The sequence below is a fragment of the Neolamprologus brichardi genome, chromosome 5, assembly GCF_056152115.1.
Source record: "Neolamprologus brichardi isolate AB-2024 chromosome 5, ASM5615211v1, whole genome shotgun sequence".
Lineage (NCBI taxonomy): Eukaryota > Metazoa > Chordata > Actinopteri > Cichliformes > Cichlidae > Neolamprologus > Neolamprologus brichardi.
In genome coordinates this window covers 19,528,937-19,543,661 of record NC_142108.1, presented here as the reverse complement: position 1 = coordinate 19,543,661, position 14,725 = coordinate 19,528,937, and the positions used below count along the sequence as shown (strand labels likewise).

At 39.3% G+C, this 14,725-nt stretch overlaps 1 protein-coding gene across 1 annotated transcript; it reads right to left on the bottom strand.

Annotated features, from left to right (window-relative positions):
- Positions 1-114: 114 nt before the first annotated feature.
- mst1 (macrophage stimulating 1) lies at positions 115-14,635 on the bottom strand. Its single transcript, XM_006783171.3, has 18 exons — positions 14,353-14,635; positions 13,745-13,889; positions 11,484-11,599; positions 11,290-11,404; positions 10,346-10,482; positions 9,873-9,993; positions 9,616-9,734; positions 8,276-8,450; positions 7,674-7,804; positions 6,266-6,368; positions 5,787-5,923; positions 5,648-5,680; positions 5,447-5,564; positions 5,282-5,359; positions 3,219-3,365; positions 2,996-3,102; positions 2,590-2,729; positions 115-1,875 (listed from the first exon to the last, which is right to left on the bottom strand). Exons 1-18 carry the CDS (start codon positions 14,399-14,401, stop codon positions 1,714-1,716), a joined length of 2,133 nt encoding a protein of 710 aa, XP_006783234.1. The 5' UTR covers positions 14,402-14,635; the 3' UTR covers positions 115-1,713.
- Between the last annotated feature and the right edge of the window lie 90 nt (positions 14,636-14,725).

The following is a 14,725-nucleotide window of genomic DNA, read 5'->3' as shown; positions in this document are numbered from 1 at the left end:
TTAAACTGAACATCTTGTGAAACCAGAAAAAAAAATAATAATAATAATAATTCAACCAAACGTAGCCTATATGTCTCAGGTTATTACCATAAAACGCACAAAAGCAAAATAAAGAAGAAAACATCTGCATTTTTTTTTTTTATGGCAGCATTTATTACAGATTTCAGTCGGGTTTCCCAGCAGCTTTTGTCAACAGTTACTTAGAACTGGTAGTCATATACAAATTTTCATTAGTCATCTACTATAAATATTACTAAATGAAAGTGAACAGGATGACTCTGAAATCACAACCGCCAGTCTGCTGTTTCCAAACACTCTATAGAACAGGAGCATAACTGGCCATCATCAGTTAGACAGGAACGCGGTCTAAGCTTTTCTCTTATCGGGTTCTATTTCTGCAAAAAAATATAAACATAAATCTTGGGATTATCTGAGATGAAAAAAAGTTTAAGTTTTACTGAGAAAGACACAGAAAGATAGAATGGGGGAGAAGGTAGAGGTAGGGGGAGGAGGTGGTAGTGGTGGTGGTGGGGAGGGGGGGTCGCGAGAGCGAAATTATGCGTGTGTGTCAATGTATGAGAGAGTTCACTGGCCTTCCGCGGCGTGTGGTGTGTCTGAGATTCGGTTGGACTCTGATCTTGAGGTTTATTTAAGCTAAATTCCGTGGGCTCATCAGGACCGCGTTACAAAAATCCTCCTATAGAACTAGAAAGAATGTGCAACGCATACAGTTCTGCATAAGGCACAAAGGCATGTCTTTAGAGGTGGGGGCAGGCATCAAAAGACAGGCAGAGGAGGGATTTCTTTAGAGGCTGGGGGCAAAGAAGGTATTTCGGAGTTCCATTCATTGCCAGGGAGAGCAGGGGAGGCGTACAGTTTTGCAATAAAGGGTGCATTTCCAGGGGATGTTAGGAACTCCGAAACTGTGCCGTAAACCTCTGCACCCCTGCTCTAACTGGAAGTTAATTAGGGACGATATTTTCCTCTGACTCCTCGGGGGCTATATTTGATTTGATTCATTTGAAAGCTTTTAAATCTTTTTAGAAGTTGGTGCAAAAACGGGTAAAATTAGGAGCCCTTTAATCCCTGTTTGTGGTGCATAAACATTACAAAAAAAGGTAAAAAAAAGAAGAAAGAAAAAGTAGTTGTGAGCAGATAAACATTTATCAGGGTAAAGGCGAATAAAGACTGGAAAAGTAGTGGTAATAAAAATGAAAAATCTCATCAAAGTAAAACTTTGAAAAGCAGCTCACATTTTTATGATGAACCTTTTCCGCATGGCTTTTTATTTTGCATGTCAGCGTGCGTGATTATTGAGTTCTTATTATTTTGGCATATCTGTTGGTTTCTGGCTGCCAGCAGCAAAAAAAAAAAACAAAAAACAAAAAAAACCTGGATTCTGATCCACCTAATGTTAGTTATTGCGACTGAAAGGATTCATTAAATCATGCAGATGTAATGCAGACATAACAGAAGAAATCCCGAAAGATGCATTACTACAAAACATTTTTTTCATAATATAGTAATGTAATAGTAATACAAGTCATATAACACATTCTAATTATAAATCTGGATTTGTGTTAGGGATAGATTTTATAGACAAAGAGGCATCTGAGAAGAGGAAAAGTGTACATGTTCAGCGCATGAAAAGGTCTCGCAAGTTTTGATAACACTCAGAATAATCAGTTCTGTGTTTGACGGCGCTTTCTCTTTCTAAGCCATCTCCATGACTTTCTTTATCCAGTCCACGTACATAGACACGCGAATAAAGATGTTGGGCTGCCCCGGGTGTCCACAGCGCCTCATGGGGATGATCACCCCCTCGAGTACCCAACAGTCCGTGTTCTGACACGCCAGAGGTCCGCCGTAGTCTCGCTGCAGACACACAGGAACAACACTCCGGGGTCATTATTTGTCTCTGTTATGACTGACTGTCACTGCTGAAGTTAGAAACATCTTGCAGTCACATCTTGTCCAGTTCACTTCCATTATCCAACTGGTGACTGTGTTTGATTTATAGGAACATATAAATAACTGTATGCGCTTTGCTTAAAGTAACTTTCATTATCAAACAGTTTTCCCAGCCATCAGTATTTGAAGCGTTAAGTCCTAACACGTTACGCCGTTATTTTGTGGCACTTAAGGAACATAGTTTGACACTTTGGGAAGATACTTGTGTTCACTTTCTTGCCGGGGGTTTCAAGTATCTACACTTTTAACACAAAGCTAGACAAGCAGTTGGTTAGTTTAGCTTAACACAAACAGCGGCGGAAACAGCTGGTGGAACCAGCTGGATTGGCTCTGCCCAAAGGTAATGAAATCCACCTACCAGGACCTTATAAACTCACAGCTTAAGAGAACATTTAAACAGTGTCTCTTAAACTCACAGTTTAAGCACATACTTTCCCATTTTTAAACATCAAACTATTCTATTAATTTTTACAGCTATTAATACCAAAGATGGTCAGTGCTGTGTTTCTGTTATGACTTGGTTAAGAAACCACTTCAAGCAGGGGACCTTGCATTTCTCCTGTAACATCGCAGCAGCAAAGTTTTGAAATGGTCCACCACTCTTACGCAGATACGTACCTCGCACGCACCTACTCCAGCTTGGAAGGCATTTGTGCACATCTCATTTTCACGAACACGACCTCTGAAGTATTTGTTGCACTCCTTGTTACTAATAACAGACATGTGGGCCACATTGAGGACAGCCTCATTACCAGTCCCTTGAAAAAGATTAAGAAGAAGGAATTAGTTAGCAGCTAATGTATTTAGGGGCATAGTGAAACGAAAAGGAAGTTGGACAGCTGTTGAAAGATTTTGAAAATAGCAGTGCCATCTGTTGCTCAGTAGCCTGGATAGCCCTCATTTAGAAGAAACATTACTTCAAGGGCAGAAACAAGATGCTCGTTCTAGGAAAGACACCTTTTATTAATTATTCGAAGTAGAAGGGTAATGCATGAAGTCGGCACTTCCGAAGGATTATACTTGCCTCTTGTCTCGCCCCATCCTGCAATTTCACACCTCGTCCCCTCGCTTACAATGTAGCGCTCAGGAGGGAGGCAAATCTGAGAGACACGCTCATTAAACTCGGCCGGGCTACAGAAAGAAAGGGAGGAGGAAAAAGAGTCAGGAGGACTTTTAGGTATATGTCTGTGTACATATGCATGCATGCGTGTGTGTGCGTGTGTGTGGTGGGACCTGACAGTACACACTATTCCAGTTGTAGCATGACCAGTTGAGACTCGGAAGGTCCGCAAACAATCTTAGTGAGAGGGATGGTTTGCACACCTGGTTCTCCTTCTTGAGGATCACGAAACAGAGTTCCCATCTTGGCTGAATATCCAGGTAGGTCAACGTAGCTATGCACACATTCAGATGATTAAGCACTATCAATATATATTAAAGCATTTTTGAGTTTTGAAAGTTTGAAAATATACTTATTTACTTTCCTGATGAGATTTAAATGAACGGCTTTTTCTCTCTATCATATCTGGATGGTAAATCTGAAGCTTTGTAAACTGAGAAACTGAGAACTGAGAAATTTAGACATGTCTTAGAAATATCCAAAGTCTAACAGTAAGTCAGACCTATTAGAGATTTAATTTAAATTTCACACTTTTATATGCACTCACCAACCACTTTATTAGGTAGCAATTAGGTTCCTAAAACTGGGTTAGGACCCGTTCTGCCTTCACCACATTCAGATTCTATTGGATTAAGTTCTGGCGACTGTGGAGGGCATTTGAGTAGACTGAACTCACAGTCATGTTCAGTTCAGTTCAGTTCAGTTCAGTTCATTTTTATTTCAAACATTTCAAACATGAGCCTTCACAATCATTACAATATATTATTCCATTATTTGTTTGAAAAGGAGTAGGTAGAAGTATTTACTTATTTGTCCCTACCCCCTCAAGTTTTACCTCTCATTCATAAATATTCTTAAATTAAAACAAACAACATATGAAACAAAAGTAAAGCAAAACAAAACAAAACATACATAAATCAAAAACAAGAAATTAGCAATCCCCACCAGGGTATAGTTTCTTTCATATGAAAAAAACCAGAAGGTTTATATTTGCAGATGCACAAATTATGGAAAAACAAACAACCAAAACAAAACAAAACAAAAAAACCCCCAAAAAAGAACCACAACACCATTACCAGCAACATTACCGTCCTGGGTTAACCCCGTTTTCTTCATTGTTATACTTATTTAAAATCAGGTTTTTATATTTTACTTTAAACTGTTTTATGTTTTTACTTTCTTTTATTTCTTCTGTTAGACTGTTCCATAATTTAACTCCTGCAATTGAGATAGATGTCGTTCTTAAAGTTGTTCTAGCACTTTGTATTTTTAAATTCCATGTTCAAGAAACCAGTTTGATCAGAAGATGGACATCGTCAGCAACAACATTCAGGTAAGCTGTGGTGCTTAAATAATGTTCAGTTGGTATTAAGAGGCCCAGAGTGTGCCAAGAAAAGATCTCCTATACCATTACATACCACCACCAGCCTGAACCGTTGATACAAAGCAGGATGGATTCAAGCTTTCATGTTGTTTACTCCAAATTCTGACCCTACTATCTGAGTGTCACTGCAGAAATTGAGACTCAGCAGACCAGGCAACATTTTTCCAATCTTCTGTTGTCCGGTTAGGGGGAGCCCATATCAATTGTAGCCTCAGTTTCCTGTTCTTAGCTCACAGGAGTGGCACCCGGTGTGGTCTGCTGCCGCTGCTGTCGACAGACTGCTGTGTGTCTGCTGCATACCTTGGTTGTCGTAACAAGTGATTATTTGAGTTACCGTTGTCTTTCTATCAACGACGTCATCTTGACCTTGTCCATGTGTAAATGTATTAAATTACTGCCATGCAATTGGCTGATTGAATATTTGTGTCAAGAGCAGCTGAACAGGTGAACGCTGCCTCTCTTTACTGCTCTAATATTTTTGCATGAATGTTTTGCAATGATCCCAGTCTTCTTCATGCTCTTGTGCTACTTTAAACACACAAACAGCAAAATAATCTCTGGTCTTTTGCCATTGTTGTTCTCTCTGTAGTATTTTACACAAGTAAGAAAACCTCTGCATCTGGTTTAAACCAGTACAGACAAGCAGCACGCTGAAATGCTAACGTGGAGTTGTTTTTATTTGTGACTGGACATACAACTGGAATCAGTTTTCTTATCTAACGCTTATTAAGAATAAACATTTGCAAAAATGCCAAAAACTTTAGATGTGTGGAATCAGAGAGCACTTTTAAAAGAACCAGACTTACCAGGAGGAGAAACACTGTTTGGTGCTGATCACCCATCTAGCATTAACCAGGGATCCTCCACAGAAGTGGTTTCCTTTTCTGCACACACACAGGTCAGAGGTTACATCCAGCATAGCAGAGAGCCTTTTACTAGAACTGTTAAACACCATCAGCTGTCAGACTCACCTGTCTCTTAGGCTCACCGTCCAAGGTGAGTTCCCAGGAATCCCGTTCACTATACGCATTATGGGACTCGTATGGACCCGGTCTTCTCTCTTTCCACACTCACTAAACTCCACATTTTCTGTGATCACAAAAAGGCGACTCAATACTGTAAAACATATTTTGCAGATGTTTGAAATATATTAGAAAGCCTGCTCAACTAACCTACTGGTTCAGTGATAGACACTTTCTCCCCAGCTGTGCAAAAACACCAACAGGCTGAATGTTAAACTCAAACTCTGGATGAACCATCACCACACAGCCCAATAAAGTGCTACATGAGACAGGTAGAAAAGATCTGTACCGCACTGTTTGATGGCACAGTAGTCAAACTCTGTTTTGTGGTCTGTGGTGTAGCACCAGGGTCCGTGATGGTCACCATCTGGGTTGCGACAATAGTTTTCTGTCAGATTGGCATCTGGGTGCGTTCTTGGGTTTATCCTGGAAGATCACACACAGATCTCTTGAAATATATAGGCATGCTAAAAATGCTGAAAACATGACAGTCCTTCTGTTTGTAACAATATTATTCTTTTTTTCTTACTCAAGACACGTTTACCAACTATTATGTTACAGACCACCTTAATAAAATATAAAGTATAGAGCCTATTTTTTAATCGTACATTTTCTAATGTATTCATCAGTTCGAACAGAAAACAAAACCCACTCGATGTTAGTATGAAGTGCAGATACAGTTTCAATATAAAGCCAATTAGTGGTCATAGTCATACATGTGCATAAAATAAATCCTCTGCTGTTTAATAACTTAAATGTTTATCTTACTTTGTCCTGTGAGGCGTGTTAACGTTCCATTTCTGACAGGTTATGCCCTTACGAGTTTTACGCACAGTGCCTCTGTAGTTTCTTCCGTTTTCATGGTAACAGTCTGGAAAGAAGACGAAAGACTTCATCATCATCGCCACGGCCATTACTAAGTATGGCAGACTGTCAAATGAGCATAATGGGGCAGAACAACACTGCACTCTGTCTTCATTTAGAATCAAAGCTACATTTGAGGTGAAGTCTGGGCATTACAAAGTTTCTTATTTCTGCATTATAATAATGGTATGCAGATAAATTATTTAATTATTTAACAGAGAAAGACATTTTCAACATGGTAGTTTTATTTAGAATGCATAAATCATTTCTTTTAGCACACTATAATTAAATTATTAAAGGGAAAAAAAATGAATGACATATTATGAGCCCCTGAAAACTGACCTTTTTGTTGAGCCATAGCACAAACCGCTGCTGTGCAATGGTGTGATTTAACTTTTATATTACAAGCTTTGAGTTTTATAAAGTTAAACCTGAGGTAAACCTCTTCCAGTTTACCCATAAGTGAGCTGCCACTTGAGAAAGCATTGTGCCAAAATCAAAGTTAAAACAAAATGGATAATCAAAGTTTTCACAATCTTTCTAAGTGTCAAGAATTAGAGTGAGAAGTATCATCAGGAAATTCAAAGAGCCACACAGAACAAGCCTGGCAGAGGAAGAAAAGATTTTAAAGACTCGTGAGAGATGTCTCTAAAGATTTAAGAACAACTACCAAGACACTAGTAAATGACTTAGCCAAGTTAGGAATTGTTGTTTAAATGAAGACAATTACTAGAAGCCTGCACAGGAATGGACCCCATGTGGCAGATCAAGTAATAATGTCACTTCTGGTGAAGACTTCGCTTTGTCTTCCAAGATGACAACGGCTTAAAACAAACGTCGTTTTTTGAGAAGACCAAAGTGAACTTCACTGAGTGGCCTGACTTTAATCCCACTGAAGGTCTGTGGAGAGAGAACTGAAGACCAACGTGAATAATAATCCTGCCCCTAGTAGTTTTTGTTTTTTGAGAAATAATTTCATTGTTTTGTTTCAGAGTAAAATAATGTAAGCATCCAAAATTGTCTCTTTGCTGCTTTTTTTTTTTTTTTTTTTAAATAATAATTCTGTCCTTATCTATAGTTAAATGTTCAAACTGAGAAAAAGAAAAAAAGAAACAATTTCTGGCGACTCGTCAGATATTCCAGGGTTTTGGGGCTCTCGCTGGAGGGGTCTTCATCACATTGATATTACAGCCCTGCACGTCCTCATATGAATATTCATACAGTCGATGCATTGTAAGGTCATCTTTATTCATTAATGCCAACAGGAGCCTGTTCGCTGGATTCATATTAAAATGGAGAAGAAGGCTAATACCCTCAGCTTCTATGTCGTCTGCACAGCGTTTGATTTGCAAGCAGAGAGCAGTCCTCATCGCTGGGACAGATGTGAAGCACCAGGGAGCCTCCGACCCATCTGGGTTACGACAGTAGTTCTCCTCCAAACCCCTGGATGAAATGTAACACAGATTCAGCTCATCATTGATGCATTAAATTACTGGTCACTGACACACTGTGCCGGGTTAGTGTAGAGACACGGAGATCACGCTGAAATAACTAAGTTCTTGTCCCCCCACCCTTGTAAAGTCTACTGAAAATGAATGAAGGAAATGCTGCTAATCACTTCTGGCATGATGAGCGATCACAGCATCACAAAGAAGTTTAATATTCATTTCACATGCATGCTGCCACTCTGAGAGCGATCTGCTTTTAATGGAGAATTACTGACTATCCATCATCTACTGTCAACTGTCAGCAGAGAAATAAGATGCAAGAAATCTCACTGCAATGACGTTTTGACATCAATATTCATGTGCAATGCAGCGAGAGCACTATCAAACTAACAAGCTGTGACAACAAACATTTTTTTTTTTAAAAGACTAAATGACAAGGTTAACCTTAACGGCGATCAACGCTTACTTGCACTCATATATGTTTGGATAGAAGGGGTGCTCATGGGGTTGCTGGGCATCCCACCGCTGGCAGGGGATGCCTGACGTGGTCTCGTTGACTTTCCCGCGGTAATCCTCCCCGCGCCCACGGAAACACTTGGTGGTGAAGCTGGAGCGCTGGCGCTTCTCTACGTGAACTTCAGCTGGAGAGAAGGAACAGGTTAAAGATGACATAAACATCAACAAAATGCAGGAGAAAACGAAAGTTTGTTGGAATAGTCTCATGAGATAAAAGAACAACGTGACCTCATTTTTTTATGAATCACCTTTAAGGACCAAATGATGCTGATTTACAGCGGCAGAGAGAAACTAAGAGGAGGATCAAATAAACACAGATATAAAAGAGGAGAATAATTACCTAACGAAACAGGATAAAAATCACGAGAAAACTAAGATGTGAAAGTGACAGTGAAAACACAAGAAGCTCAGGAAAATACTGTGGTTTCCACGTGTGTGAAGGATAATAACATGTTACATAATACTAATCACACCACAGGATGGCACTGTTTTATCGTGATCTTCTTTGTGTCAATGATTCTCATTGGAAATCCCCAGGTTGCACAACTTCTGTTGAAATTTTTGGGAGAACACTAATGCCCTGTTTAAACAAACAATAAAACTCTTAGCTAATGTTAAAAGTTAGCAACATTTTAAAGTGCCTTTCATAGGCAAGAGTTACAAAGACCTACAAAAATACACTGGAATTAAAAGCAGTACAAAAAGTCATAGAAAAAAAAGGCGGGGGTGTAATAAAACTACTATTACTACTACAACTGAAGCCACCATATCTGGCAAACACAGCCTGTTATACATGGCTTAAATCGATGAAAAAACACTTTTTAAAATTGATTCGTTTAAAGAGAATCATCGTCTGCCCTGAAATGTCTCACATTTCTAAAAGCAATTTGTACAAACACAGAAAAGGTGATTTTTCTAGATTTAATTACAGCAACTTAATGAGACTCTCTAATCCCACTGTGTCTCAGAGTACTACTGGAATCAATTTGGCTTCCTCTTTCTTGCCTGAGGGACCCACTGACAAGAACAGAACAAACAAATAAGCCACAAGTTTAATCCAGTAAATTTATACAGTGAGAGAAAACATTACAGTAACATCTAGTAATTATCTTATTCACTGTATAAGCCAGCAATTTTGCCTATAAACAGAACCAAAAGATACTGAATTTTGGAGAAGAAAGAAAAGATGGAGATTTTTTGCCTTTCTTTTTTCTCTCTCTAAAAAAGTAAAAGTAAAGACTCTACTATAGGAGTTGGTCCAGTAAAGGTCCAATAAATGCAAGCTCTTACTACATCGGCTGATGTCACAGTTTTCCCTTTCCACCTCAGGGTCAGTGGTGTAACACCAAGGCACCGGAGAGGCATCAGGATTACGGCAGTAGTTGTCATCTAAACTCTTATCAGGGTACCTGAAAAATACACATAGGCAGGTTTTTATCACCTGGAAATGGAAAAAGTAAATGACTTAAATAGTTCAGGTGCAACAGCAAAATGTGTTGTGCAATGCTAACTCGGGTGCAAACAAAACAGTAGTAATGATTGCATACTTTTCAGGTTGGTAGATGTGTTGGTGAGGGTACTGCTGGTCCCATCTCTGACACTCTCTGCCATTCACAGTGTGGTCAACCTGGCCCCTGTAGTCCTCTCCATTACACGTGATGCACACCTCTGCAAGCAGAATGACTCACAAAGTGAAAGATGCTTGAAGTAAAGATAAACACACATTCAGAAAGCACCACTCTTTTTTTAACAGCTTCTATAATTGCTGAATAAATTTCTTAAAGCACAATTAAAGAATGAAACTTGAAGCTATTCATGGGGGAACTTGAAACAGTAACTATTGTAAGTGCACTGCTATCAGCAGGTAAGCCAAAAAACGAGTAACAAGTTTTCCAGCTCCACCAAATTAAAGTGCTAATTACGAGACATTTGGAGGAAATAAAACTTACGTAAAGCTTTACAAATCTCACATTTGCAGTTTAGATAAGCAGGATGATGTGTGGTGATTTATGGGATGTACCATCTTTGCATTGGGGAATGTTGCAGCTTTCATAGCGTCGCTCCGGGTCGGTGGTGTAGCACCACGGACCGATCCGATCCCCATCCGGATTCCTGCAGTAGTTCAGCTCCAGACCATTGGTAGCTGTAGGAGTCCACCTGAGAAAAAAAAAGAATTTTTCAGTTAGTCATACACTTTGGTACAACTGGTCGTTTAAATTAAAACAAATAATGCAGTTGAAGTGACAACTCCCTAATCTGGGAGTGTCAACTTCTAGTGTGGATGAATAATATAGAAACTGCAGCTGTTCTTAAGCCCGAGGGAATGGATTCAGACAACTATGACAGAAAGTGACTGGGTTCAAGCCTAAACACTTACAGATGTATTAGTGGGTTTTTACAAGCTGAAGAGTACACATATCTGACATAAATTTGTTTTGGTTATCACATGTAAATCTGCTATAATTTGCAGTTTTATCAGGCACACCTGTACGCCTCCTTCACGGTGGTGTAGTTAGAGAACTGCTGGCCACCTGATGGCTATTACTCAGATATTCATCACGATTTAATCGCTGTCAGGTACAGAGAAAAGATCTGGCTCCTTACTTTGCTTTGAAGACTGCTTATGATATTTTGCTTATCAGTTTTTCTGAAGAAAACAGGCACCCACACTGGTGGAAATAAGGCTTAAAAACAGTGTAATTTACAGATACCACAACAGTGAAAGGGGTATGAGCAGTAATGCACTCTGGCTTTCTGCCTTCAGTCTGGCTTTAAGGGAAATGAAAGACACGGTTATTCAGGAAAGTTTCTTCGTCGTGAATTTCCCACCTCTTCATCTGTCTCCCACAATTGGAAAATAATTATAAATAGAGCTGTGCTGTTGTTCACCTCTGAACTGAAAGTGAAATGCAGCACTTTATCTTCACAATGTTTTTTTTCCAGTACAGTGAAGATGTAACTCACCTGTGATCGTGAGGAAATTTGGACCACCACTGTTGGCAGGTGAGTCCGCTTCTCGTGGTGGACACTTTGCCTCGATAGTCTTCCCCTTTACCCACAATGCACTTCCTTACATAGACTGCATAAAAAAAGCAATCAGTGGTTACAGTATCGACGGGAAGCACTGATCTCTGTGATATCACCGATGTGAGTCTTACCCTTCTTCTCATAAAGATCACAGTTCACGTTTCTCTTCACTTCTGCATTGGTGCCATCACCCACCCAGGGCAGATGTTTACAGGTGACAACTGGACGAGTCTCATAGTTGAAAGCTCTAATGTTGAGAAATATTTTCACGTCAAAGATCTTTACTTTCAGAGGATAAACTTAAACTCAAAGTGTTTTTAAATTAATCAGTGAACCTTTTAAAGTTATTTTTAAGAATATTATGTTTAACATTTAACAGACAGTATAAAGAAAGCCCGACTGATATACTGGCAGGGATGACATGTCAGCTGATTGCCGATATATCTGTGTCAGCATTATTAAATAAATGCTGTCTTAACTAGACCCCGGTTGGTAAAGATAGAGATTTTAATATTGATATCAATACCAATATTTAATCATTTAAGACTATTCTGATACATTGGTTGATTTCGTTTTCTTTCAGGGACACAATTCACTGTTTGTTATGTTTCTGGTGCTCCAAACATGTGTTGCAGACAGGAAAGTTCATATTTAGAAACTATGAAATGGCAATATGATGTGTTTGAAGAGTGTTTCTCCAATTTCTTCTTCTTTCTTTTAAATTTATTGCCATTTATAAATGTCGATGTTGCTGGCAATTACCTAATATCAGTAGATAGTAATGGCCCGCCATTATTATCTACTGTTCTAGTCTTAAGATGGCAAAACTATGGGGAAAGAAGCTGCAATGACAATGTTGATAGTCCAGACTGAATAAGGACTCATTCTGTGGTGGAAAGCCTCACATCATCTTGCCTTTTACTAATAAATATCTACAAGGCTAGACATTCATTCCAGGGTGGAATGGTTGTGTAGCATACATCTTTAATGACTTTAAAAAACAAGAATTGGGTGCACAGGTTTTAATTGACTTTAGATTTTCTCAAAGCCCCGAGTCCATTAATATTTGGTGGAATGTCCCTTAGCAAGTTGCACCTCAACCAGATGCTTTTGGTTTCCATCAACAAGTTTCTCGCACAATTCTGGCTGAATATTTGACCACTCTGCTTGGTAGAACTGGTAGAGCTCATTCAGAATGGTTGGTTGGTTTCTTGGCACGGATCCAGCTTTTAAGCATAGTCCACAATTTTTTATAGTCCAGGAGGTCAGGACTTTGTTGTGGAAAAACATTCCAGAAGTTTAATGTCAGCCTGCTTTATCCTTCAAAAAAATTTGTTTGTCCTGCTGGTAATTTCAACCATCTAGTTGCTAATTTGAGCTGAAGAATTTGGAAGTAGTCTGCCTTTTTCATTATTCCATCCACTTTTTGCAATGTGTCAGTTGTACTGGCAGCAAAACAGCACCAGAGGATGATACTAGCACCACCTTCTCCTCTTTGTCATACTAGCCAAACAGCTAAATTTCTGTATCACCTAACCATAAAACTTTAATCGAGAAGGCATTTGGCTTGTCTGTATGGAAAGCTGCACATTTCAGTCAGCATGAAAGCGTCAATTTTGAAACGGGGGCTTCTTTCTTGGTTGACACTCTTTCAGTCCTTGGCGATATAACTGTGAACAGTGAGTCAGGTGTTCTTGGCGGTTCCTGGGTTGCTTCTGAACATCCTAACTAATTTCCTTTCATCTAAGGATAAGATTGTTCTGGACCTTAGGAAAATTGTGACACATCAGAAAAGCTTGTACTTATGTGCAATTGTTTAAACTGATGATCTTAGAATCTGCAGTTGTTTGGCAATGGCTCCGTTAAGCTTCTGGAATGGACTTTCCAAAGCCTTGAAGTTAACCCTACTGAAAATTTGTGCACTATGCTTAATCAGAATCAGAATACTTTAATAATCTCTAAGGAAATCAAAAGCCTTGGCCGTACCAAGAAGTCAGCTAAATGAACTCCAACATTTATGCCAAGAACAGTGGTCAAATATCGATCCAGAATTATGCCAGAAGCTAACCCACTGAGCTAAACTAGCGCCCAGAAGCTTGTTGATGGCAAAAAAACAAAAAAAGCTTCTGATTGAAGTGCAACTTGCCAAGTTGCACTTCAATCAGAAGCACCTTCTATTTACTAACTATTAATGGGGGTGTATACTTTTGACCCTGTGTGAATTAGAGAGAATTCAAAATATATCAAAAAAAAATTTCACCCAATTCCAAATCCCCAAAGTGACAATGACATCCATATCTATTATGAGAATATGTTTTAAGTTCTTGGCCAATTTATAAGCAAAGCCCTTTTGCAAACCGTAATCTTTAAGTAGTTTAAGTGTGTTGTTTACCTGCAGTCCAGTGACTGTGAGCAGCGTGTGGCACAGTCCTCAAGGTTCAGGCCTGGTAAAATCTGCACTCGAGCAGAGTTCCAGGAGGTAGGAACGAGCTCTCGGCCCTCTGAGCGCTGGAAGTCATTCAGAGGACTGCGGTACCCTGTTCATGTATAACAAAACCACAAACATAATGCTTACAGACTGATGTGGGGACCATGCAGTATCTGCATCTGTTTAGTCCTGGTTTTAACTGGAGAGCAGTGGCACCACATGGAATATTTGGGCAGGAGCCTGGACACATATAACCTTTGGACCAACGCTCTGCTGCTAGTTTGAGACAGCAGATATCCAGAAAAAGTTTGAACAGCAACAGTTAAACAACTGGTAACTCAAACAGGCCCCCATTAACACAGATACTGCCAGTATACACTAATGAAATGATAAAAATCCATCACATACTGATAGTGGTGCTGTCAAAATGAAAATAGCTGTCTTTTAAAATAGTTTATTTGTTTTGAAAGTGCTCAGCCTGTAAATAGGCCTCATCATCTTTAACCAAATAGATTTAAACAACCAAAAATAATGAAAGCAGACAGAATAACTAAGAAATTAATCAAACTTACCAGTGACCACTCCGACAGTCAGGAGAATGCACTGCAGAAACGGTTTCATTGTTTGAATCGGTGGAAAATAAAACTATTATAATCACGTTATGGGGGTCAAAACGAGATCTTTGCTCTAAAATCGCCTCTCTTTTGATGCCGTTGTCAACTTCAAACAACGAACAGCTCGACCTGACAGGCAGAAAAATACCCCCAGAAGCTCAGCACGATGTTAAACATCCACACAAAAAGTCTAAATCACGACCACCCACACGCCAGCGTCGCGCCTTTGCTCAAACAGTGGCCCTAATCCCCAAAACACAGCCGATCAATACATGTATTAATCATTGATGAGGAGTGGCACATTGGTCCTTGTTCATGAACCTTCTTCATG